The sequence below is a fragment of the Phallusia mammillata genome, unplaced genomic scaffold, assembly GCF_965637545.1.
Source record: "Phallusia mammillata unplaced genomic scaffold, kaPhaMamm4.hap1.1 HAP1_SCAFFOLD_128, whole genome shotgun sequence".
NCBI lineage: Eukaryota > Metazoa > Chordata > Ascidiacea > Phlebobranchia > Ascidiidae > Phallusia > Phallusia mammillata.
In genome coordinates, this window is record NW_027648874.1 from 1 (window position 1) to 27,524 (window position 27,524).

General features: G+C 38.4%; 4 protein-coding genes and 1 pseudogene across 8 annotated transcripts; 2 read left to right on the forward strand and 3 right to left on the reverse strand.

The window, feature by feature from the left end:
• The first annotated feature begins 2,261 nt into the window (after positions 1-2,261).
• On the forward strand, positions 2,262-4,265 carry LOC145207643 (uncharacterized). The gene has a single exon (XM_080078730.1). It carries the CDS (start codon positions 3,018-3,020, stop codon positions 4,263-4,265), a length of 1,248 nt encoding a protein of 415 aa, XP_079934856.1. The 5' UTR covers positions 2,262-3,017.
• Positions 4,266-4,283: 18 nt separating this feature from the next.
• On the reverse strand, positions 4,284-9,165 carry LOC145207642 (uncharacterized). Its single transcript, XM_080078729.1, has 7 exons — positions 8,120-9,165; positions 7,976-8,031; positions 7,681-7,864; positions 7,240-7,505; positions 6,426-7,074; positions 5,942-6,216; positions 4,284-5,869 (listed from the first exon to the last, which is right to left on the reverse strand). Exons 1-5 carry the CDS (start codon positions 8,655-8,657, stop codon positions 6,952-6,954), a joined length of 1,167 nt encoding a protein of 388 aa, XP_079934855.1. The 5' UTR covers positions 8,658-9,165; the 3' UTR covers positions 4,284-5,869; positions 5,942-6,216; positions 6,426-6,951.
• Positions 9,166-13,371: 4,206 nt separating this feature from the next.
• LOC145207644 (uncharacterized) lies at positions 13,372-19,856 on the forward strand. Of its 5 annotated transcripts, none has more exons than XM_080078732.1 (19): positions 13,372-13,599; positions 13,661-13,741; positions 14,017-14,234; positions 14,900-14,983; positions 15,368-15,537; positions 15,601-15,656; positions 15,863-15,918; positions 16,031-16,085; positions 16,304-16,453; positions 16,855-17,028; positions 17,171-17,415; positions 17,657-17,859; positions 17,941-18,045; positions 18,115-18,242; positions 18,313-18,520; positions 18,633-18,798; positions 18,867-18,947; positions 19,043-19,137; positions 19,565-19,856. In XM_080078732.1, the coding sequence occupies exons 1-19, from the start codon at positions 13,467-13,469 to the stop codon at positions 19,725-19,727; spliced, it is 2,571 nt and encodes an 856-aa protein (XP_079934858.1). In that variant the 5' UTR covers positions 13,372-13,466; the 3' UTR covers positions 19,728-19,856. The 5 variants fall into 5 exon arrangements, with proteins under 5 accessions (XP_079934858.1, XP_079934857.1, XP_079934859.1 ...); XM_080078731.1 differs by having other exon boundaries at positions 19,043-19,133; positions 19,561-19,856; XM_080078733.1 differs by having other exon boundaries at positions 16,304-16,423; positions 19,043-19,133; positions 19,561-19,856.
• A 2,933-nt stretch (positions 19,857-22,789) lies between these two features.
• LOC145207647 (uncharacterized) lies at positions 22,790-24,664 on the reverse strand. Its single transcript, XM_080078736.1, has 5 exons — positions 24,516-24,664; positions 24,332-24,419; positions 24,088-24,265; positions 23,914-23,951; positions 22,790-23,775 (listed from the first exon to the last, which is right to left on the reverse strand). The coding sequence occupies exons 1-5, from the start codon at positions 24,651-24,653 to the stop codon at positions 23,135-23,137; spliced, it is 1,083 nt and encodes a 360-aa protein (XP_079934862.1). The 5' UTR covers positions 24,654-24,664; the 3' UTR covers positions 22,790-23,134.
• LOC145207646 (tRNA (carboxymethyluridine(34)-5-O)-methyltransferase alkbh8 pseudogene) lies at positions 24,664-27,045 on the reverse strand (annotated as a pseudogene).
• Between the last annotated feature and the right edge of the window lie 479 nt (positions 27,046-27,524).

Below are 27,524 nucleotides of genomic sequence, written 5' to 3' on the forward strand. Positions count from 1 at the left end.
CAATAAACTAGAAACAGATATGCAGTGTAGCAAACTAAAAAAACAAGTATACTGCGATTTGTGAAAACAATGGCATACAATGACGAAACAATTGAAACATATGACGCAACAATTGAAATTGCAGATTTTCAACAGGAGGGACTATTTCCATCATACGATTAAAAAGTCCCATTTATTTCTAGCCATTACCAAAGAATGATTGTTTCTTAAAATCAGTGGTCTAAAAGGGTATTCTACCTGTGGTAAACCCCTGAAATTTAAAAGGTAGTTCGCGAGCCGCACAAAAATCCTCTTAGGACCACACCGCCGGTACACCAGTCACTGATGACCAGGGTTGGGTAACGAGTCCTTTCAGTCGAGTCTCAAGTCAAGTCAAGTCGGTAGGGGTTCGAGTCCGAAGTCAAGTCAAGTCACAAGGGGTTCGAGTCTCAAGTCGAGTCAAGTCAAATGAGGTTCGAGTCTTAAGTCGAGTCAAGTCATTAGCGGTTCGAGTCGAGGCAAGTCCCAAAAAGTTTTTGCAAGGGAAGGTTAAAGGTTTAGATAGTTAATCTATTTGAATGGTTCATCGCGACTTTTTTACCTTAAAAACGGACACCGCTTCATTACAGCGAATAACCCATAAGACCCACATACACATCCCATCTACGTCCCTTTCTTAGAGTAGGTCAACTTTAATGAAACACGTTAATTGACACTCATTCAACAGCGTGGAAAAGAACGTCAATCTGTTCAAAGGAGTTTTTCAAAACCACAAATTCATATTTTACTGCAAGCGCTATAGCGTTTGTTCAGTAATAAAAGCGCTTAAAAGAGAATACTCGGCCTTGACATGTACTGAATTCGATTACCTTAACCCAAGCAATAAGTACAACGATTAATGCCAGCGTAAGAAAGTTTGTGCATGTAGCAGCGACTTTGTTACGTTAAAATTAAGTAAAATTAACTTCGCATAGCATAAATAAAATATGTTTTTAGTTAGGACAACAATTAACTGTTTGTGCATTTGATGGCAGCACGCAACATTGCACCCTGTATATAGGCCTACCGAGTGAACTGTAGAAAACATGTTTAAATGACGTTTTAAATACGTACAATGTCTGTGGCACAGCCACGCATGATCACAGCATTTTATTACTTTGCGCATGTCATATTTCTGGATCACATACTGGTTGGACCTTTAAGATAAATAATGCAGTATTGGTCACAGTGCATATTTGCCGATCTATCTACTGCTCTATACTGCCGTCGGTACGCAACTTTCTCTTGAAATATGCTGCTCGAAATAAGAGAAATAATATAGCCATAGTCCTAATTTTGTTGCAAATTTCGAACCAATTTAGCAATTTGCGACTGTGGCTGCGGGCATAACTTTAAAGCGCAAAACGTTTCCTTTTTGTGTTATAACTAGGGCAAGTTTTTGTTGCACTAAAAACGTGAGAAAGTTGCACTTAATTTCAACAAAAGTTGCAGTAAAAAGTTGCATTTATGCACAAGTTGCATTTATGCATACTTCTTGTAGTTAAAATGACTAGCAGGCCGCAGGTTGGACAATCCCTGCCTTAGACTGTCATCTTAACAGATATCAAGGTTATCGCTTCTTACTTGCAAAATAACGAATGCACTTTTATATAACGCTTTATGCTTGGCTGGGGTTGTTGAACTTCTAGCTTGCAAGCCAACTGTTGCATCATAGATAACATTGAGATGCAGCTAATCCATCACATAGCTCTTTGTTACACAAATCAAAGAGAATAGAACCATACTAGAAATAGTTTTATAGCATGTTTTTTAAATCACCCCTTTACATTTTGCGCAATACTTGATAAAAGTTGCAGTCAAAAGTTGCACGAAAAATAGAAAAAAGTTGCAACATAAAATTCCTACAAACAGCTTATAACATCATACTACATAAATTATATTTTTAGGAAGCTGCCGGAAGCTGTAAAAAAAGTTGCAAAAACTTGCCCTAGTTATAACGCTTCACAGTATCTTTCACACTACGCAAAAACCAAAACAGCGTATGGTTTTAACAGCGTTATCGTTTTGTCCACAAAAAGACAAAAGATCAGTAATTCATTCTCAGGCTGGCATCGACTGCCGAGGCAACCTCAAAACTCTCAAAACTATGGTACAATACAACTTTCTTGTTGTTGTAACACCACTGCTTGCCTGGTAGTAACAAACCACTGCTTGTCTGGTAGTATAGCGTAGCCTACGACTTTGCGTGACGTCATACGATCTGGTTGATTGGGCAGAATTCTACGGTGGCCCAGAAGTGCAAAACACAAAACTCATGACACACGCAAAAGCTGTGACACACCCCAAAGTCAGAACACAAAAACCATGACACACACCAAAGTCAGAACACAAAAGTCGTGACACACGCAAAACCTGTGACACACCCCAAAGTCAGAACACAAAAACCATGACACACACCAAAGTCAGAATACAAAAACCGTGACACGCACCCCAAAGTCAGAACACAAAAACCATGGCACGCACCCCAACGTCAGAACACAAAAACCATGACACACACCAAAGTCAGAACACAAAAACCATGACACGCACCCCAAAGTCAGAACACAAAAACCATGACACGCACCCCAAAGTCAGAACACAAAAACCATGACACGCACCCCAAAGTCAGAACACATAAACCGTGACACACACCAAAGTCAGAACACAAAAACCATGGCACGCACCCCAAAGTCAGAACACAAAAACCATGACACACCCAAAAGTCAAAACACAAAAACCAAGGCACGCACCCCAAAGTCAGAACACAAAAACCGTGACACACACCAAAGTCAGAACACAAAAACCATGGCACGCACCCCAAAGTCAGAACACATAAATCGTGGCACCCACCGAAGTCAGAACATACAAAAGCGACTTGATTTTACGTTTTCCAAAGAACAGTACCCAATGCAACATCATAATAGACTTTATTATGTAACAAATCAAGTAACGAACAGTTTGCGTAAGGCGCAACACACTATAACGTTTATTTTACAACCATGGAACAGTACTGCAATGTCGCTATGTCTGATGTCCAGTTTAAGTGCGAGTGTTCTGAATTGTTGCAAGTGGAGTTCGTATTTTGCCCTGGTTGTTCAATAAAGTTAGACTGGTCTAAAATTGCCATTAACTTTTATTTCAACCGTGGTTTTCAGTACAACACCATCCGCGAATTCCTAAGGAAGTACCATAAAATACAAATAAGTTTACGGACTTTAAAAAGCAGGTTGAAACCGTATGGTTTGAAGCGAAAAAAACTGTTAACTAGCAATGCTGCTGTGCGGGAGCGAATAGCAGAAAAATTGACCACGTCAAATTGTATGTTTGGCTACAGAAGCATGTGGCATTCCTTGAGAATGGAGGGGTGTTACGCCACAAGAAACCAGGTTGCGATTTTGCTCAAAGAAATAGACCCGATCGGCTCAGCAGTCCGTCGTGCAAGGCGTTTGAAAAGGAGGCGCTACTGTTCACCGGGACCGAACTTTTGCTGGCATCTCGATGGATACGACAAATTAAAGCCGTATGGGTTTGCAATTCATGGTTGTATAGATGGATGGAGCAGAAAAATTCTATGGTTACAAGTGCTAAAAAGTAACAACAATCCTGTTACAATAGTGAAGCTGTTTCTACATGCTGTTGGTCGGTTTGGTGGCTATCCCAAACGCGTTACGACAGACTGTGGAACAGAAAACGGAATGGTGGCCGCAGCCCAATCTTATTTTAGTCAAACGACGCGGGCACATATTTACGGCACTTCAACTCACAATCAAAGAATTGAGGGTTGGTGGTCTTACCTGCGGCGAATCTGTACAACATGGTGGATGAATTTCTTTAAAGACTTGGTTTCACAAAATAAATTCAGCGCTGGGAATCAAATTGAGGTCGAAGCCCTGTGGTTTTGCTTCCATAAAATTATTCAAAAAGAACTGGATAATGTTTCAAATTCATGGAACACACACTACATTAGAAAGTCACGTCATGATACGGTTGCTGGGAGACCTGGTCAGATGTACTACCTTCCGGAGTTGAATGGTGCAACTGATTATCTGACGCAGATTAGGGAGCAACAAGTAAACAACGTCAAAAATACTCTTCCAGGCGAACCGTTGAATAACCCCAATGTCGGTCATGAATATTTCGTACACGTTATGGAAAACTGCAATAAAGAACTTCCCGACAATTGGAGTGCAGCCCTTCAGCTATACCAATTTCTCATTTCTACTGCAAAGGGTCAAAGTGACGTGTAACGTAAATATAAATCAAAATGGAAGACAAATTCTCATTTTTATTAGCAAAATCACAGAAATTACCAGAGGACACATGTATATAAACATGATAAAAACCAAAATACCATGCCAGGTAAAAAAACATACACATAACACATTAACAAAAGAAAAAAACTAGAAAGGTGGCTTTCCTATATGTTTCCATTTTATATATTGTGTACCCTTTTTATCAATTTACTATCTACACCATTTGATCTGCAAGCAAAAACAAATAGGTCCCCACACACATTTTATACGAATTAGTAATGTAAAAAGTATTTTTAGGACAAATTAGTAGAAAGCATCAACCCAAACTTTAAAAGGATTTGTCCATATTCTGTCTAGTTTTTTACCCTAATGTTAATCACTTCCAAGATAGAACCTTCGCTAAAACTGGAAAAATGGGTGCTAATCTAATAAAACCACATAGCATTACTGCGCTGATGTCTAATCATAAACAAGACTGCCTCGCAAAACGGGTGTAAACCAGTGAACTACTCCCAAGGGCTTTCCAGCGTACACATATTATGGGCAGTAATAGTGTTATGGTAACCATTCGGCTATTGAGCCATTGCAAACATTTTTTTTAAGTTTTAGCGCATATAACGGACTTGCATTTCTGACCTAAAGGATTTGAAAAATTAAAACCGATTAATTCGGGGTTAAAAGGGTGAATCCAATAAAAAGTTACTAAATTATTTAGAATACCTTGCATTGCACCAAGCAACAAAGCATAAAACTTCTAGATCATGTATTTAATCAATATCGCCGTTTTAACACATTTACACTTTGGTGGGCTGTGGGTGAACTGCTGGGTCATTCCGGTTAAACTTCAGGATGATCAAATTAGGGTCAATAGCTAACATGTGTGTAAATTTGAATAAATATAAAGCACTCTTTTTTGCTCAAATGCGTTTAACAAACCAGTGTTAGACAGAACTGAATATTTTGGGCTTAAAGGGGTGAAAATGGGTAAAACTATTTTAAAGGTACAAAATTCTTTAGTATACCTTACATTGCAACAAACAACAAAGCATGAAACTCCTAGATCATGAACTTTGGTCAGTACAGCCGTCTTAAAAATTTTATGTTTTGGGGGCCTGGGTGAACCCTTGTTGTCAAGGTCATTCGTTGTTAAACTTCAGGAGGATCAAATATGGATAAATAAATAACATCTGTGAATATTTAAATAAATTTGAAGCACTGTTTCTTGACCAAACATGTATAGCACCAGCATTGGACAGAAAAAAATACCGACAAAAACAATATGTGTCCCCTTACTACTGTTGTGCTCCCATAAGATCCTTACAGCTAGATGCTTTAAACACACCCAAATCCTGGTTCACAATTTACTGCTAGTAAAAAAGACTCTTTCATGCTATCAATGTCAGCAATGTGAACAGGAATTTTAAGAGCAATAGCACAAGTACTTGCACTCGGTAGGCACTTGCATTTCATACCATTCTTCAAATCTTGGCAACCATGAACGAACTCCACTGTTATACCTTTCGGTAGCCCAAGGGGAGGCAAGCTCGGACTTCCTGTGACAAACTTCATTAACTGACCAAGTGTGACAGGAAAAGCATCTAATCGTTAAAAAACATTAAAACAAGGTTACTTTTAGTCAGTCCTCTGCAAATTAAAACAATATACCTTACCATCAAAATAACACAATTCAGCAAAATCAATAAAGTGTTTGTAAACAGTTATTTCCAGTGCATGGTTTGTTGAACCATTTTCAGAAAAGACAGGAGAAAGAATCCCGAAAAATTTCTCAAAATCCCATTTGAACAATGGGGATGGGCAGAACACTGTATAGAAATCTTCGATATACCTCATTACCACTTTTGAAATTCCATAACATTTAAGACCATTTGCAATGCTATCCAAAGGTGGAAGAAATGGCTCAACAATTGATTGGATGTATATTGACCTTCAAATACACAGTAAACAAACATACATATTACATTGGGGATTACTTTTACCCTCAAAGAGGCTCCCTGTTAAACAGTTTCAATGCATGTGCCATTAAATTAAAAAAAAACATCAATCCAAAAATGCTGATAAACAACTAAGATCAACAAACTGACTTTCTTTTACAAAAAGTAGAAAGCAAAAAAATGAGAATCTTTTTTCACTTACTGCAACACTTCTGTTCTGTTTTTTAAGTTTGCCTTGGAAGGAATCCCTCTATATCAGGGGTTCCCAACCTTTTTACGATCCCGTACTACCTGGACGCTCTGCACTGCCACGCGTACCACGATAGAGCACTAATGTGCTCTACAGTGCTCTATGGTACCACTTCTTGCAGAACAACTAATTTGTTTGAATCATATTTCATTCAACGCTATCTTAAGCACCAAAACAGTAGATGTATCTATCAAGAGCAATCATTTGACATAATTAACGCCCACTGTGCCGCAGCGTTGTTCGGCTTTTCATAGCAAGTAGCAACTATGCTTTTTGTTGAGAATTGACATGACCTGTATTTTGAAGATCGTAATGATACGAAACAACAGGAATAGTTACGTAACAATGACAATAGGCCTGGGGACTGTTTTTTTTTTGTAAACAAAACCAGACAAACAAAATATAAAGTTGCAAATTGAGGTTTTTGTGAACAAAACAGAAGCTACTCGCGTACCACCTGAAAACCCTTCGCGTACCACTAGTGGTACGCGTACCACCGGTTGGGAACCCCTGCTCTATATCCAATGGACTCCAGCACATCATAACCCATGTCCGATGTCAAAATTTCAATCACAGTTTCACAATTGTCTGCCTTTTTGAGCTGTGGAAAATAAGCCAAGTTTATGTCAAGGGTCAACAAGTAAAATAAACAACTTTATCATTTACTGTACAATTAGGAACAGTTTACCAAAAAAATTTTGGCTGATGCAAGACAAGTTCAGACTAGTCATCATATAGTCTTAGATCAAAAAGCACATTTTCAAACCTTGGCATATAAATCTGAAAACTGTAGGCTCGATTCAAGTTTCTCAGGTAGAAGTTTCAGAACTTTCTCCATTCTTCCAAACAAATACCTATATACCCATGGTGCCAAAAATCCTGGACCTGGACCACCATTTTGAAGGCTTGCAGCAAACAAATGACCAATGCTCTGCATAGTACCATCTGCAATGCTTACTAGTCCACATGAAGGAGTTAAGCCATCACTGTCTACCCCAGCAAAGTACTGACTCTTTACATCGTTTAAAGCTTCTAAAAACAGCACAAGGAAATAATAATTACCACACCGAAAATACTATTAAAAAGACGGGTTTTGAAATATAAAGGTATGCACATATATACACACAACCAAATTGATTTGTTAACCAATTCCAAACATTTTTGGCATACATATACATAAAATACATATTTATTTGTAATATATTACCTGTATAAAAATCTCTGGAGACACCACCTGTGTCAATACCTGCTTCCCCCAGAAATGTTATATTATACAACTGGTTTTGTCTGGATGCATTCCACTTCTTTTTAAAAAAACTTCTGAAATCATAGAAAGCAAATCCTCGCCTAACAGAAATCTGTAAGGTCTGCGATTCATCAACTATTGTTTCCTATAAAGCCAATAGTATGTTTGATTTGATCCCATATTCATCTTTTGTTTTGGGGTGTTCTTCCCCAGCTGACTCATTTTCTGAGCCAGAAGGTGAGTCATGGCTACTTGCTTCCTCAAATGGTGTCACTTTTTTGTTCAGGCAGTTATCTACATGCTGTTCAATCTCTGTTAGAGGCGTCTTTATGTTGCAAACTGGACACCTTCCCATTTTAACACTATTTGAACAACAAGGCTTCTCAATAAATTTAATAGCTATGTTTTGAGCTATGTTTGGCTGTGCTTGATAAGCTATGTTTGGCTGTGCAAAGATACAAACAAATCCTTTGGTATGGTTTTCCCACTTCCTCTTTGTATTTAGAAATGGTAAAGTCTTCTTCACTACCTGGCATTTTAGCTACTGTTCGGCCATCTGGGTAGGCTAAAAAATATTTGTGACTGGTTCTGAAGCTTGCATCATGGTCTATCCTTTTCTTAATTGCTAATTCAAAAATGCTTTCAGCTGCAGCACTTTTTACAACCCGAAGGCCTAACATTTTGCCCCGAATTATAGAAACACTTTCTCCATTCTTTTCCATCAACCCTATATTAATATTTACAATTTCATCATTTGAACTTCTCACTTTTTTGAGGACCCTGTAGGACTGAGACTGGCGTTCACGAGATTTTCTTTTTAAGAAGTTTTCAAAAGATATTAAAGATTCATCATTTTGCGAGCTTGTAGCAACTGGGGCTGAACAATTAGGGCAAAATTTGTAATCATCTTTTAAAGAAATTCCACATGTGCAAAACATTTTGCTACCTTGCTGGCTTGCTGTTGGTGCATAAAATAAAAATACAATATGCTAAAGAAGAACAAATAAAATGTTTTTTTCTTTCGAGCCAAGCAATATAAATATACTCAAAACTATTTGTCGGAAAACTCCTCCACACGTACTTCGACTTCGATGCATAATTGCATATACAGCACGTCCATGCTTTCGGTAGAGCTACTAACACCATACGTTTCTCCTGATCCAAAAGTGCTTAATTTTCGACAGGTGGCGCAAAGAGCACTTTTTTCATTTAAAACGGTATATCTCAAAAAATGCTAACGGTTAGGGCTATTAGGGTTGGGGTAAGGTGTTAGCACTTAAAATTCAATAAAACTAACCCAAAAAATTAGTTACTAATGTAAAAATTTTATGTAAATATTTCCCAGCCCAACCCATTTATAGCCGCTAAATAAATAATTCAGCTCTTTACGCCACCTATCGAAAATTAAGCACTTTTGGATCAGGAGAAACGTATGGTGTTAGTAGCTCTACCCATGCTTTCGGACTTTGATGTTAGTCACGGTCCATGTGTTCTGACTTTGGGGTGCGTGTCATGGTTTTTGTGTTCTGACTTTGGGGTGCGTGTCACGGTTTTTGTGTTCTGACTTTGGGGTGCGTGTCACGGTTTTTGTGTTCTGACTTTGGGGTGCGTGTCACGGTTTTTGTGTTCTGACTTTGGGGTGCGTGTCACGGTTTTTGTGTTCTGACTTTGGGGTGCGTGTCATGGTTTTTGTGTTCTGACTTTGGGGTGCGTGTCATGGTTTTTGTGTTCTGACTTTGGGGTGCGTGCCATGGTTTTTGTGTTCTGACTTTGGTGTGTGTCATGGTTTTTGTGTTCTGACTTTGGTGTGTGTCATGGTTTTTGTGTTCTGTCTTTTGGGTGTGTCACAAGATTTGCGTGTGTCACGAGTTTTGTGTTTTGCACTTCTGGGCCACCGTAGAATTCATGGTAGAACTACTAACACTGAGCTTGGGCTGGCCCCCGGCCTGGGAATTTCTGGTAGGTGGCGCAACGGAGCATAGGCGTTTATGGTGCTCACTCAGCAATCATTCTTACCATAAACCCAAATTGCTGAGTCAGCACCATAAACGCCTATGCTCCGTTGCGCCACCTACCAGAAATTCCCAGGCCGGGGGCCAGCCCAAGCTCAGTGTTAGTAGTTCTACCAGAATTCATCCGGCCAAACCGCCAAATATTCGGTTTCGGTCCGACCCTAATTTGGTCGATTCGGTGAATTGCTAAGAAAAACTTAAAAGCTTACTTTACTGGTTTTAGGGTTGCTGTACTGAACGTTCATAAGTGCCATTTTGTGATGTTTTGATACAAAAATCTCTTCCTTCTGCAAAAAAAACTGTACACCTTAGTTCGAAAGTCATGATGATGCAGTTAGCAAATACAATTTACGAAAAGGGAATGGAATCACACAAATTGGCCTTTGTTTTTAATTGGAGTAAAGCCCAAAGGCCAGAGATATGGTGGCAGCACTATTCCGGAAACATTATTTCTGGGAATTAACGTGCAACCATAGCCAACATTGGACGGTAGATGAAAAAAATATCTCTAAATAAAGCAAACCCGCATGCAGCAGAACATCCAACTTTAAATAGTTCTTTAGCTATTTATGTGCCTAATATATTTTATAAAAATAATACTTTGTCTTGCATTTGTATTTTAAGACAATAGGTTACACACACATAATAGCATCAGAAACACATTTGACAACTCCTTAGGCTTTTTAAAAAAAATGCGTTCGCAAGTACATATACCTTAGATTGGTTAGTGTCTTGTTAATGAAAAGGTGACATGTTTTATGGATAAAAATTGTAAAAGTGTGTTGCATACATTTCGGTATTCATTGAATGAAAACTGAAACCAACATCCCTCCAAGAAATTCACAGACAATCCACTCAATCATATGCAGGTGGGAATTACCAGTCAATACGGCACAGATACATCCTGCCGTAAGGTTGTAATGGTTCAGTGTTTGTAATTGGGAAATACTATGTCTTTATTATTTCTTTTATTTCGAGCAGCATATTTCAAGAGAAAGTTGCGCACCGGCGTAGGCAGTATAGAGCAGTAGATAGATTGGCAAATATTGAAAGCCACGTACTGTCAATTTACTGGTTATTGCAAAATGGCCTTTTGTGCCAACATTTTTATTTGTAATGGTTGAATTGAGTTGGTGGGACCAATCGAGGGGGCCCTAGAATCTAACCACCCATGTATTGTTTGTATAACTAACAATCGTTGTGCCCACGATCATAATTTGATGCATTGTATGACTGAAATTCGCATAGGCTACTGCTCAAACAACAAAACAAAATCTCCGCAAGTGGGTGCTACGGCCCAGGTTGTAAAGCATTGGCACAGATGCAGCCATAAGCTGTTTACTTTACCGGAATTCAAATGTGTCGGTTAACTTAACTGACACTTGAAACATAACGAGTGGTATCTCAAAAATTATGAAATGCATTTTTCTTTGTGGGTTTCCTGTTGAATGATCCCTATACGATGCACCCCACAACATAGTTGGTTCCTTGTAACCACCAGGAGTGATGTTGTGGTACAGCAAATCAACAGACCGGGGTCATGAGAATGGAATGACACTTTCCCAATTTAATTACTCTTTAATTAATACCGCGCGATGTCTAGTAGTTCCACAGAGATCGCATTACATATGTCGATTGGTGGGCATTGTTTGCACCTCAAACGAGTGCGCCGACGCCATTTTGTCTGTGTGTACAACCTCGAGGAATTCTTTTCCTAACCTTTCCGCGGTAGTTCGTGGGAATTGTTTGACTGAGGCATTGTTTAATTTGGTTCTCACCTCGACAACAGTCGCGAGCTTCTCACACAGCGCCGTTTTATAAAGTGAAACTCAATATTAATGACATCGTTCAATCTGTGGCTTATAAGCAGCACAATAACAAAAAACTATCATTCACAGCCTAAACGTTCGTGCATGAAATTAGCACAATTCTATAAGAGCGCTGTTGGTTCGGGTTAGATTGTTAAGTGAAAATTCACCTGATTAGCAGTTCCGCAACTATTTTGTTGATGAAATCCGTGGTTGATTAGTCATATAACAGTTCATTTCCGCAAAAGAAAAGGTTAATGCCAGGACATTGGTCTTTTATTGTCGAAGCATAGCCAGTGGTATCGTAAACCCTCCCAGCTACGAAATGTGAAGCAATAGTAAATAGACACGTCTCTGACGCGCCGTTTAAATGACTAGAATTCTTCTGAACGATATCGTTTACAGTTGCGTTGACCAATCAATGGCGTCCTATAATATTCGTCTCTTAATGGCAGAGTGGATAATATGCAGCCTTTCCGGAGGCACAGGCAAAACTAATTGCAGTGGGGATTCTGCATAATCATAGAACGCATCAAAACATAAACAAATAAGGACCCCGCAATCAATCCTCAAAACGACGCGAAATCCTTTGTGCGTTTGGGATAGTTTTGTTCGCGGTTTGATGCACATAACGGTTGTGTGACTACGCACTGTTTTGAAGCGGAGAAAGAGTGTGCAGCTTGCATGTTAATAACGTGTGCGACACGTTATAAGGTGGAGATCAAGAGGCCAGAGGTCGCAAAGCGCGGATGAACCTGTCCCCTTTCAACAACGCACTCAATTAAACTTGCGTAATTTTGACTTTGTTTAAATGTGCGCACAATAAAAGGTGTATCTTAAGGCGTTGAGCGTTCTGACCTTATTGTCCTCTAATGTGGCGACAATAAAAGTCGTTCACTTTTGAAGCGGCCTGCGCGTTCATAAACTGAAAGAAATGCTTTCGCGTACAACCGCCCAAATTAAATTGCATGCATCTGTCAAGCCATGTAGCGACAAGGAATATTTGTAAACAAGATAAGCTAAACAACTGCGAATTTGGCGTGTCACAGACAAAAGCGCACACCGACACGTAGAAGGCTTTACCTAAGGGCAAGGATCCACGTTGCAATAACGAACCCGAATGACCCCAGCGACGATCGCTGTTGTCTTAATTCCCCGTCGTTCGCCTGATCCCGCGAGCGAGGGTCAACGTGACGTATTATTTGCGAGTTTTTCGTCATAATCTTTCAGTGTGCGCATTGCTGCTTGTTCAATTAGTTTGTACCTGGCTTCACTTATCCAGGCGTGCAGCATCATTTGCATGTCCACATGGCGCTCATCCGTTTAAGTCACGCCACTGTTGTATAGACTTAAGTAAGCCCGAACAGCTGAGGTAAAAAAATATTCATGGAACCGAAAGAGAGTGGTAACGTTACACTATGCGCTCCAGTCTTGTTTTGGCTGCTCGATGTTTCCGCTAACATGCCAGAATGATACGAGAATAAAGCGAAAATGTTGTGTGGCGTACAGGTGGCCGCGTATTTCAGCGGGAACTTTTGGACAGCGCCTGTCAGCGTGCCGCAGAACGGAAAGTTTCACCGGAGCATGATAGCGGTGTAGCTTTACGAGGCATTAGAATTTAGCCAATGCGAATTGGAAGCGGAACTTGGCTGCGATTCAACTGCAGGTGATCTGGTTGAACGTACATCAGCGCAGATAAGCGAGATGCGAGTCGGAGTAATCAGTCTGTGGTCAAACTAATTGGAAAAATATTGCTCCTGTTTTCGTGTGTCATGTGACTAAAAACAAATGAAGATTAGTTATAAATACTTTCAGATTACTACGAATTTTTTCTTTCTTTGGTATTATTAGATGCTTCGTTTTTAAAGCGAATATCTTAATTGAAAACGTTAAATTTAAATTGGTTTACAACGCGATTAGAGCACAGATGGCTGGCGTAACTTCTCATTTTAAAGACAACTGTACATTAGCTGTTTTGCTTGCCAACAATCACAATCCTAATCCGCCTGAAATGGAAACAAGCTGCAATGACACGACAGACAACTCGTCGGAATTTGAAGGTAAGCATTGTAAACGTTCGTTGCTATCAGAAAAATACGGTATTCTTGTTTATATTTCCAGAGGAAACGAACGAACCGTATGATTTAAGTATGCCAAAGGTTATGAAATCGGAATCGCCCAAATCTTTTAATGATCAATCAGGTGTGTATGGTCTATGCTTAATCTATTTTGAAATTGTGCATTTTAGCGTTTTTATAGCACGCTATTTATTCCGTTTTATGTGTCAATTATTATTTATCAACGCAATAACGTGACGGTAGTTTGGACATAAATGGGAAACCCATTTGCCGTGTCACAACGCAATGCATTAACCAATATTTTGTGCCGACAAAAACAATAAAATATAAATAAATCCGTAGTTTTATATTAAAAAGAATAAATTTGCAATCAAAGGTGTTGCCAAATTGTTTGTGCAGAGTCGCCACGAACATGTACGCAATTGCAATCGAAACAGCGTGAACGGAACAACGCCATTCAACAAAATGGCGTTAGCGACGGCGAACATCAATCAGTGCACAGCAATGCCATCAAAAGCAACCAGCCGAGCCTGAGTGCAAACAGCATGCTCCAAGGAATGAACGAGATGAGACAGCGACGAATATTATGTGATGTGCTGTTCTGTCTGGAGGGCGAGGTAAGGTATAGGATTAAGCTTCGCGATTGCGCAACATCGTCAATCGAGCTGGACATAAAAGCTGCCAAGAGGCGTTTCCGGATTGGCACGTTTGTCAAAAACAAGACGTTATACTTTCATAGCGAGCTCAAGTGTATCAAAATCGTATAAGCGCTAGAACTCTAAGGGAAGTAGGAACATGCTCGTATTACAAGACGCTCATCCATGTCGCCGATCATGCATGAAGTTTTGTTTTTTGTTTTTGCAATATACGGCGAATTACTCGGCACGTTCTTCGCTGTCGCCAAGGTGCTTGTACCGACACGAAGCACGGGTTGTTCAGGATAAACCTGTCAGTATAAGTCAAACGATACGTTGCACCCATCACAATCTAAGGAAGCGATTTGAAACAATATTATCCAGCGCGATGTTAGAGAAACTTCAAACAAAGTAGAGCGCAGGTACAAGACGACACCTTCCACGCATTTTCTGGGAACTCTGTGACACATAAAATTTTAACCCAGTGAAGGGGACAGGTGTTTGTGGTATTACGCAATAAAAGCGTGAAAGGGAATCCCGGACATTGTTGGAGGCAATAAATTCGGTTGATATACTTTCATCAGTGTTTGTTTGTATTTTGTTTATTTTACCATGTATCCCGTAAATATATTTTATTATTTTCACAGGAATTTTACGCCCACAAAGCGGTAATGGCTTCATGCAGCGAATACTGTCGGGAGAAGTTCTTCACAGACAACAATCTGACCCAGGTATTTTTAACGACATAAACAACGTTGTATATAGCTGCACTATGTTTTTAATCATTGTGTGGGGTAAAATTGCAAAGAACCTCTTGGACAACATAATCAAGTGACTGTTGCATGAAACAAAATTTAAAACCCGGAGCATTGTTAGGAAACGGCTGCAAGTGAGCCAGGCGACCAAGATAAGTAGTGCCCTTAGGTCGCGTCACAACAAATTATAAACTATACGTCGTCGAATCGTTTAGGGTCAGTCAAGTCCGTGGGATTATTGCGATCCTATTGAAGGTTACAGGTATAAGAAAACAAGTTATACCATCAAGTTTCAAAACACCTATTGCCTTGTTTAAAAACGTCGTATAAAAGTTAAGTTTATGTGGTTAATGTTTTCAGGAAAATGTAACAGTCATTAATCTTGACCTTCCTCGCAATGGATTCACCTCTCTGCTTGATTTTGTGTACACTAATACTCTGACAATTGATGATCAATCTGTGTCTGATATCCTTCAAGCAGCAAAGACTCTTAAAATCTACAAACTGGTCGAAGCATGCAACAATTACACGTAAATACACGTAATACATTCCGAATTTTCAGCATGTACAAGTTTTCTATGCATTTTTTGCAGAATGAAAAAAATGTCTGCAAGGCAAGATGACTTGAAGTTGTCGTTAGCCCCAAGAGGTATGTATTCAACACTTTGTGGCATTTGTGTTACTTGCAGTTTTGTATTTGATTATGTTTTCAGTACCTATAGGCTTTAAAACTTCGTTAGTGATTCACCGACTTAACGTATAGACAACTAAAGCTTCCTTTGGTAATTAACGAGCTAATGTGTGATATATGATGACTAAAAAATCCTCTCATTAACTGATTTCCCCTCATTTCAGATGCAAACGGCCCAGCTCACTCACAATCTACGTCACCGCGTGATTTATGTTTAAAGGTAGGGGCTACAACTTTACGTACGTGCGTCACCACTGCAGGTTTAACGTAACACCGTTCGCATTGCCTTACTTACCACGCAAACCTTGCTAAGCTGACATTTTATTTTACAGGTGGAGTCAAATCCATCAACAGGGGGTTATCTGGACAAACCACGTCGAGCATCAGGTTCGTAAAGGTGTATAATATCATATAGGTAGTTGATTTCTGCAAAAACGGCCCTGACAAAGCACGAAGAATTAGTTGTTGTGTCTCTAATATCTTGTTAGGAACAACTTTTCAAGAGCACAAGCATGTATTTTCGGTTTAGATTTTATTTACCATAATTTACCCTTTATCAGTTCTTTCTACTTTGTGATTCAGTATACTAACATATTGTTTTGTAGATTCCTTCGCTGTAATGGGAGAACTTGCACACAGAGCTCACTTACCACTTTGTGAAACGAGAAACGGTGGTAGTTCTACGAAAGAAATTATGCCAATTCTTCATCACTCGAAATCCGAGGGTGAGTCTTCAAAAGCGGACAAATTTTCAGGTACAACTACAGATTTTACTGCACTGCCTACGATAACGCATTTCATAACACATGAAACTCGGGTTATATCACCTTATGAATATGATTCATTCTGCCTAGAAAACTTAAAGACATTAAATATATAAAACTAAAGGTATAATCACAAAATATGAAAAGTTAGTATTCTGATTTTTTGATAAAGTCACTTTGTTAAAGTTGTTTGTCTCCGCAGTAAAAATAGGTTTGTCGACTTCGTTTACATGAGACGAGCATTGAAATAATAGGCTCTATTTAACACACCAAAAACTATTTGCGTAAAGGAAAATTGTAATTTTTTAAATTGAATAAATAAAAAAACGATATCTAGTCCAATAATAATGATCGAGTATATATTGCAATATGATATTTTGTTTTCTGTAAAGTGGTTGGGCGTCGACTTAATTCTACTTCCGATTTGCTGAATGACTCTGCTACCTCTGGCGGTTTGTACCAATCAATTCACTGGAAAAAACAACAATTTCGAGATAGGACTTCGGAGCAGCAAAAACTGTATCCTCATCCTAAAAAAACACTTTCAACAGATCCTTATGATGAAGGTACGATGTGTATTTTAACCAACGTTAAGCTAAACTGCTAAATTGAAGGTCCAAACACAATAAAACAATTGAAAAACACAATAAACATGTAGCTTTACCCAAATTACGGCCAAAAATGTTAACCTTGTGTTTGTGAAAATAGTTTTTAGCGAGTTCAAAACTGCTGAAACAGTAAATGACACCAAGGAACATCCTAAACCAACTCAATCTTCGAGTCCAACTAGTCTGGGACACAACGCAACCAACAAGTACTTCACATATGACTTCGGTCCACAACAAAGTCAATTTCAAAACATGTTCCCGATGCCGACGTATCCAGACTTTACTAATATCAACGCTTTTCACTCACTATTTGCATATCGTTTTGGAACAGGCAGTGTATTTGACGTGAGATTATGATTATTTTTATTTGTTGATTTAGATTTTAGATCGTTAAAAAATATAAACAAACGCATTCTTCGCATTAGATATTTTTATTCAACAAAAAGTTTGGGAGTTGAATTTTACCTTTTAATTTAGCAACTGTAGTTTAATGTTTTCTTAATTAGGATTTTTTAACAAACTGCTTCGCTGATGATGTAGGCTTTATGTCGGTGCTTACAATGATTTCATATTTATGTTTTTTTAGAATCCTCTGTCTTACTATCGCAATAGCGTTCAAAGTCATAATCTCGGCCAAGCAAGAACTGTCCGCGATATCTACCCTTTGCTGACACCTAGCCGTGAACCCGACTTTAGCCATCGTTTTTACTCATCGTTAAAGCACAACGCTGCCGACCAAGCTATTCCACACAAATCACAGTTAGAAAACTGTGTTATCCCGAATAATAGGTAACAAACAATTAACAAAGCATACCAAATACTGAAGTAAGTTGAATATGCGACATTATCGCATGGTTTATATTTTTAAAGGACAACAAACAACGCTGCTACCACGATTGGCAAAAGCTCTTTGGGTGAAGCGAAACGGAGACGTAAAGCCAACAGCGTTGATTTTCACCTTTCGACCACGAGCGGGTCAGCATTTGATTGAAATTTGACGATCATTTATAGCCATGTATATTGGCTAACATAAAATATATTTAGAAATGATGCCTTGCGAACATATTCTTCGCCGAGTGAAAGCAAAACAAGTCCAATTAACATAGCGGATGCTAATACACCGGAAACACGACAGGAGCTAAACCAGACAACCAAACAGTTCAAAAAAGGAGGTCAGTTACTTGTTAGTGAAGTCAAAAGTTTGCACTGATTCTGACATGACTGTTGATGCATTTATTACAGAAACAGGAAAGCCTTACAAATGTCCGCTGTGCGATGCCAATTTTAATCGACCAGCGAACTTGAAAACCCACATGAGAATCCACAGTGGAGAAAAGCCATACAAATGTGACAATTGTGGCGCTAGATTTGTGCAAGTTGCCCACTTACGAGCACACGTTCTAATTCATACGGGGGAGAAACCTTACCCTTGCGGTGTCTGTGGCACCAGGTATGTCTCATAGTGCACCTGTTACGATTTATTATTTTTGAAATAATTATCCATTTGCTTTTCACTAAACGCCTAAACTTCAACTAATTTAACATTTCCACGTATTTTAAAGGTTTCGTCATCTCCAAACACTAAAGTCACACTTGAGAATTCACACTGGAGAGAAACCCTATTCGTGCGAGCAATGCAGTGTTCAGTTTAGACACAAAAGTCAACTTAGGTTGCATTTGCGTACCAAACATGGTATCCAAACCAACACTAAAAAGACATATAAACAGGTGAAGAGAGAATATGATTATGCACCAAATAAGAACATTTTTTACACGTTCATTGTTCGTGTCTTTAGGTGCCTGGCTTATGTAGTGCTGATATTTGTGCGCATATCAAACGCGCACAAGAAGCGGTGAAAACACATGGACAAACAAAGGTACGATGAGAAAGTCCATACCTTAATACTAAGTGCAATTTCCTTCGCCCCTCTATAATGTGAATAAATTGTGAATTAAAACTGTGTGTTTTAAGTTCGGCACTTGTGCTGAAACTGCAAACGACCCAAGTTTCTTCGCGGATCGAAAAGATTCCAGCAATTCTGAAGAAGACGCAGCAACTAAATGTATGTGAGTTGTGTGTTTGGCAAGAGACTTGGTTTGAAACAGATAATAATCAGCGCAATAAAAAACACAATCTGGTTTGTTGGATACCACTGGCACATTGTGTACTCTGCTTCATATTTTTTAACATTGTGGCACCTGAGTTATGATTTACCTGTACTGCTGCTTGGAGTCATATTCTGTAATTAATGTGTATCTGCATTATTGGATTTTTAATGATTCTAAGGCATTACTAACAGCACTAAGTGTTAGCGATGTTCATCTTTATGACACTAAGTAAGACCTGTAATTTAAGAAACGCTATGGCTGTAGGCTATATTTGGACATAATTACCCTCTATGTTTGTAATAAGGTTTGCAAACACCAAAAATTGATTTGCATATGGGTTGCAATTTTTTACAGCTGTTTATTAATTCTGATTTTTTTAAGGCAGGAGTGAAAATGTTGCCGCATCGTCAACAGCGTTGAACCTGAATTCTTTGTTTAAAATCTCTGTCAAGGGAAGGTTAGACACGATTCCTGAGACTGGACACCTAACAAATGTTCCTAGTCTAAACCTCGGCCAAGGGGTGGGACTGGATTTGAAGGTCGTTTAACTGAAATTGTTCAGAACCATACAAAGAACTACAAGCTGCTAATCAAGAATGAACGTTTTGTACATGTTCGAACGCTTTTTTTTAATTCTAAACACGAAATAAATGTAAACTCCACTTGTGCTACAGAAAGTGCTCTAAGGCGACCCCAAACGGAAAAATTAGGTTCGCTTTGTTTAAGTTTCGGATATACGTTTCTGAATTTAATGACAGACGCTCAAAACGTAAAAAATAAATCATTCCGAATGTTCACGACGAATTCAGACTTGCTGATTGGTACTCGGTATAATACGAAAAATTACTAGTTAATTCACTTGTTTTACCTTCCAACTCCAAAATGCTATTTTAGTATGCAAGCGTATTAGGCCAAAATACACTCTTTAATGCGCTGAAGTCTTTAACAATTGTAAACATATAGTGCGCACTACAATTGTTGGGTATTCAAAATTTCAGTCAAACCAGTCTACAGTGATAACTTTTGCACACTAAAATGTGTGTTATACGGCAACAGTACTAGTAAACTTAGGTAAGGGTTGCATGTTTTATTACTTTTAACATAGGCGCCGAGTAGGCGGTGGCGGGGTGGCGCCGCCACCTTGGGTTTGTAAAGCACGGTGGCGGCCACCGTGGAAAATTTGGGTTGTTGGTACCGGTATCGTACGAAACATCGTATAATCTGAAGAAAATCAGGAACGATTTTGCTTTTAAACAAGTGTGCTGGCGATCATAGGCGCCGAGTAGGCGGTGGCGGGGTGGCGCCGCCACCTTGGGTTTTTAAAGCACGGTGGCGGCCACTGTGGATATTTTGGTGAGTTTGTTGCTGTAACGTACGAAATATCGTCAAATCGGTATATTTGAAACAATTGTGCTTTCAAACAAACGTGCTGGCAATACAGCAACAAAACTTGACTTAAAACTGCATACAGTTTTGGTTAGTGCCTTGTTTATGACGTAAAAGACACAATTGAAACACACAAATCTGCCAGTCATTGTTGTGTGCAAATGTGTTGTAATAAATGGTTAAATTGGACGAAACATTTTTTAAACGTTGCATTATATGGAAAGTTTGTTTGGGTTTGAATTTGAGTTCCTGTTGCACGCAGTAGTGACGTCACATTAGGTGACGTCATATTTTATGTCCGCCACCTTGCATTTTTGTGAAACTCGGCGCCTATGCTGGCGACATAACAACAAATAAAAGCGTCAAAAGTTGTTGTTTATGACGTAAAACACACAATTGTTTGCTAGTGAATGGAATGTTTTGCGATTGTACTGTATTAAATGGTCATTTTGGGTGATACAATGCAACAACAACTTGGCCAAACATCTTTTGAACATTGCCAAACGAATGAAAAACGTTACAACAAAGTGTGCTAAGTAAATATTATTTCAAAAATTCTCTTTTATTATGATTTTGACGAACTTTGCATTCTATTGGAAGTTTGTTGGGCTTTGAGTTTGAGCTCTTGCGCGCATTAGTGACGTCACATGAAATGACGTCATATTTTACGTCCGCCACCTTGCATTTTTGTAAGACTCGGCGCCTATGACTTTTAACGAAATAAACTCGTCGGACGGCATGTCGTAATAGGCTTTTTCCACAACGTGCGCTCTTGCAATTTGTCCGTATCGGTAATTCTCAAACGTGTCAGGAATTTGGACCACTTGGATATGCTAACCCAGGGGTGCCAAACTCGTGGGGTTCAAGGGCCACATTGCAGTTTGGAAATTATGCCGAGGGCCGCGTGTGATTTTTAATCTAGTTTTATACACTTAAACAACCTTTTCGCTACGACTGCCGCATTGCAGATCATATTTATTTCACCAACAGCCGCCAATTATCTGCAGGTTTTTGTTTCAATGTAAAGAGAAAGGTTTATATCATATATATACCATCTATTGACGCCCCCAAATGATTTGGGGGCCAAATCCCAGATTAATTTCCACCTTGATGCAGAGATTGAGCTGCACAATGTGAAGATCAGTTTTAACTGTTTATTCCGTCATATTCTATATCGTGACGCTTTTCGTACCTGTTTTTTCGCATTGTTTGCACGCAATAGGCCTACAAAAAGTCTGACGCATGTGGCTGCTAGGCTGGTAAAACTCTTTTCAGTAACACAAAATGTGTTTATGGCAGTTTAAAAATCAAAAGTTTTGGCAAAGGAGTTTTAACAACATCACGGCCGCCAGTACATATATTTTAATGTGGCCGTACGGCCGCAGGTTGTACACCCTTGATTGAAACTTTGAGGAACGGTTTAATTACTATCGTTTCTATTTATAACATATGAATTTGTCCTTATAAATCAAATTTTGGTATATGTTTGTTTAAATAATAACTTTCACTTTAAAAAAGAAAAAAAATTTAGTATCATTAGATAAAAACTGACAAAATACTACAATTGTTGTTGACTGTTCGTGGGCCGTATGCGGCCCGCGGGCCGCGAGTTTGACAGGCATGTGCTAACCCAATTATAAACGACAAGCCATATCCACAATTGCATATTCTACAAACCGGATAAACATCATCAAAACATCACAAAACGGTCCACTAAAGATTATAGTTCCTTTCGGCCACTTTTTTTAACCCTGGACCATACGGGTGCAGGCAAATGCCCAGAGCTAACAAACGTTTTTTCATCGATACTTGCAAACTTTGAAAATCAATTACGTGTAAAGCGAACTTTACATGGTTTTGCCAATTTAGTGTAGATCGCTGCATCCTGATCAAACAGATAGCGGAAATGCTTAAGTTCAAAATGTGTTTCGCCCCATATGCACGAAGATGTTTTATCGTAATCGTAGGAGAAGTTTGCTATGAACCACAAAACATGTAATATATTTTTTGTTTGCAAATCTTTGTTTTTCACCCGATCGTTTCTAAATTAGCGTCGCTTTCGAAAGTGGGCAATGCGCAGTTTAAGCAAAAAAAAATCAGTCTCGCTTAGTGGTTCTGGTGTCGGCCCTCGCAATTGGCCTAGGATTGGCGATACACAGTTAATGGAAACTGTTACAGATTTCTCTCACATAGTTCAAAATCCGACATGGAAAGCCCACGGTTGTTCAATACACAGCTTTTCCGCTGCAAATATTGTATTGGGGGGAACATATCAGTAGTAATACAACAAAATCCTAAGCCGTATAAGTCAAAGTAACAGACAAACATAACCTGAAAATCTGGATTTAGAGAAAGAGATGGGTAGGAACAAATTGAAGACACCGTTGGTGGCAAATAAAGCATTTTAAAAAAGCTCCGACATAACACAATTGTAATAGGTCAAAAGACAACAAACTTTTTCAACATGCAACGAAGAATAAGGATCAGATATTACACAACACACAACAATACTTGTCTAAACGTACCTGGTCGAAGGACACATTTGTACCACAATTCAGTGAATTGTGCATTATTTTTTGTGAGATTTTCTTAGGTGCATCATTTTGTGATCATTAAGAGAAATGAGATGTGTAAATGCCTTTTCACAAAAGTTGCATTGGTAGGGACGCTCGCCTGTGTGGCTACGCATATGAGCTTTATAGCTGCAGGAATGGGCAAAAGTTGCTGCACAAATTGGGCACATGTGGGACTTAACTTTTTCGTGCACAGCTTGTTGATGAGTTTTTAAATGGCCCAACTGTATGAATCGTTTTTCGCACACTTGGCATTGGTAAGGTTTCTCTCCTGTGTGCGTTCGCTCGTGATGAACCTTCGACCACTTTTGTGAAAAGGTACGTTCACAGTACTGGCAACGGAAGGGCTTTTCACCGGTGTGAACACGCATGTGTTTGGTCAAGTTTCCTTTTTGCCTGAACGATTTTCCGCAAACCGGACATTCATGGCTCACACCGCTGTGTTGTTGGTAAAGGTGCTGTTGGTATGAAGATTTTCTGGTAAATATTTTATTGCACAAGTTGCACTGAAAATCACTCGTCGATAGAGAAGGGGTGCTGACTAGCACTTGTACATTGAGTTTGTAGTCCTCCAATATTGCACTGGATGATCCAACTTCTTCCTTAACTTCTGGAACTAATTCTGTGTTGGCCAACACTGAAATCCAATCAACACACTATGAAATCAAACCATAAAGGTTTTGATTTCCTACATGTATTTTCCGAAAAGGGGGCCCAGAATTAATAATTATATTATACAATCACAATTTGTAACACAGGTAGATAATTTGTATACCTTTTTCTGTTGTTCTACCCAACTTCTTTTTTTCCTGCCTAAAGATGCAAACATAACAATAAGACACAATCCAGTAAATTTTAAAATCTACTGGTGACCTGCTGCACAATAGTTATTAAAACACAACACAGATAATGCCAAAACAAACTGAAGCATTATTAAGGCTGTTGATACCTTTTGTGTACATGTGCATGCTTCCGCAATGATGGCAAACTGGAAAAAGATTTTTCACATTGTGCACATGGGAATGATACCAAGTCGGTTGCATTGGCTTTGAGTTCTTTTAAATCATCTGGCTTTATTTCACAATTACCATCAAGTTGGGATTGAGACGATGTCATTCCAACATCATCTGTTTTAAATATCATGTCTGAAGGGTAGTTTATAACATAAACATTTTTAAATCAAAACTCCATACCACATAAATCTGGCTCTAATCTTGATATGAGTGTTGAACTATCAGCAGCGAATATATTGGTTATTGGTTCAGCGAACTCCCTTTTGGCCTGCAAATAACACATTAATTCAAAATTGTGCTTGTGAATTAAGAAGTATAAGGGCAAATATATATTTATGTTTCCAAATATTGTTGTTATTTTTACCTGAAAATATTGTTTAACAAAAAAATCAGCATCTTCCTCCAGAATTTCTTGTTTTATGTGCACATTTTTGATCCCACAATAATGCAAGACCTCATTTTCTTTGCATTGTGTGATCTCTGTTTTTATGTTACAATCCATTGTGTACAAGCTTTACAATAGTATTAAAAATATTTTAAATTCTCAGCAAAGCAGCAAGTTTGAAACTGTACTTTAGGACTCTTTTTGCAAAATAACAGCCCAATTACCATTATCATGATACGATTCAACAATACGACAATGTGGACACTGAAAACACAAATTTTCTAGTTCAAGCTGCTTAAACACATGGTAGTAACGATAAAACGTGGGAGGGTTACTAAAATTGTCATTAGGTTTTTCTGCTGTTTGCTTTTTTAATTTCCAAGGTACCAACACGTCTTGCTGTTTAAAGTTTGTTCGATTTTTATGAATAGGTAAAGATAATCCTGAAGAATGGTCTTTTTTAACAGAACTTTCAACTATTTCATGGTTTTGTGTGTCTGCATTTTTTAAATAGTTGGATCTTTTGTTTCTAAAATTTTGCTCTTCAGCCCATACATACACTAGGATTTTTCCTCCAGGCATGGTGACTCTTAAAAGTTCCTGAAGTGCAGAGATGCGCCTTTGTTCAGTAGATAAATGATGAAGTACTGCTATACAGATACAAGCATCAAAGCAAGAGGTTCTTGTCGGAATGTTTAAACCATCACAGATAAAGACATTACTATTTTTAGTGTGACAAATGTTTGTAAGTGACTTGCTATAATCACAACCAAACATTGTAATGTTTTTGCAGACTTTTAAATATCGTCCACTACCACACCCAACGTCCAAAACAGTGGTATGCTTATCAAGATTTGACAAAAACTCTACAACACGAGGCCAAGGCTTGTCCCTTGTTTGTGAAAAATGTTCAGCAATGTCATTATAAACAGAATGTACATATTGCTTTTCCATGCTATCGGCTTCAGTGGTATTGTCAGGTAGTTTCACATCAGGCAACTGGTTGGTTAATTTTATTTCATGATTTTGAACTGCAAGAGTGTTTCTAAAAGTAAGAGAAACACGGGTCCCACGCTGCAAGGTAACACGACAATCATTGGTTCCAGCAATTATGTCAGTTTTCTTTTGTTTAATACAATGGGTCCATTTATATCTGGCATCACCTGTGAAAAATATAGCAGAACGAGGGTTGACTACAAAATCAGTCACCCTATCACCAAATTTCATTTCCATGACAACAGTAGAGCCAAGACTAATTGTTGTAATAACTTCACCAAATGCTTCAGGGTTATCCACATGACTTGCAATGCCATCACCAGGAGCATATTTGTTGATTGTTAATTGATCAGGTTTGTTCTTTAAGTGTGGTAATCCAAGGAGCTTCGTTAATAAACCATCAATGTAGTTGGGAAATCCATGGTCTGACAGTGGTTCATTCTTGTCAACATCATTTGAGCCATAACGAAACCTGTAGCCATAATGAAGTACTGTCCTATGTTTCAGTTTTTCAAAAATGGAAGTTGGAGGTGGGGATGTAAAATCGCTGTCAATATTGGTAAGTAAAAGTGATTCTTCCTCTTGGGATAAAAACTCTTCACACAAAATCAGCCCAGGAGGTAAAGTTGTATTAGTGGAAATTTCAGTTTTGTTTAAATCAACCATTTTGCCCAAATAAAATAGGTATAGAACGGCAGTTTTGTTTTGTTCACAGCGCTTTTTTATTACTGTGCCCTGAAGATTTGTTACAGCAGATACAGCAGATTCAACAGAATCAAAAGCAACACAGGCATAGGAACAGTGAATTGAAGTGTTTGTTCTTTCCACAACCCAATGTTTCTCAAATATGGCAGTAAGTTGATGGACACTTATACCATTGCCCAAACCTCCATTGGCTATTACAACAAATTTTGATGGAACTTCAGATATAGGCAAACCATTGTTACACAGCTTCTTTTTAGCTTTCTGATTTTTTTTAAACATTTTTTCCATGTACAATCTATCCTGCACAGATATTTTCAAAACATATCATAACTTTCAACTACACTTTTTACACACTACAACATAGATTCCCAAACTTTTTCAATCATACCACTTAAAGCCATAAACAAAGTTTGCTTCTATAAACCAGAATATAGGCTACACAACAACAGCTGCCATTAACACAGCACATTTTGTTGCATCATCTAAAAGTGTTTGTGAAGTTAATGATTTTAAACTAACTTTTATCCTTTAAATTAGCCTGTTTTGAGTTAAAAAATTGGATAGAAAAATAATTCAATGTATACAATATGACACCTCCAGAGTAGGTGACGTATGAATATAGTATATACAAAAGGAACAAATGCATGTTGTAATCATTTATTTAAAATTCTAAACTATTTTCTCTCGTAGTCGTACTGACTGACGTAAAGCTTTTGGGTAGTGGTAGTTTTTTGGCAGTGGCCCCAAAAGTAAACGCAAGAAACGTTATCGTATATTAAAGAAACACACAACCGAACGAATAAGTCCAATACCCTGGCTGAAAAGACATTCAACACTATAGTCACAGTCACAACTCACAACGCTTTGAGCGATTGCACGCCAGTTCTACTTCCAGTATTGTTCTGGCAGAATAATTTCCCCCAAATACAAAAACTTAACCACAAAATTTCAGGTACCATAACAACTTGCAAAACAATATTAAAAAATGCCAAAAAAAAACAAATAACGGAAAAAATTACATTAAATAAAGTATTTTATTAATAAAAGTTCAAAAAATAAAGCTATGCGAAGTCTACGCGCTAAGTGTCCGATGTTTTCAGAATTTTTGAACATTAGTAGAAATCATAGCCGTCAGCGTTAAATCAACCTAAAATTAGCCTAAACCGGTTACGATTCATCAACTATTCTGAAAGGTAAGCTTTTAACCAGAAGGATGTAATACGGTAGCCCAGAGCTTTCTCTTTTCTGTCCCATTGACGTTACGAAACACTCTCCTCGCGTTTTTAC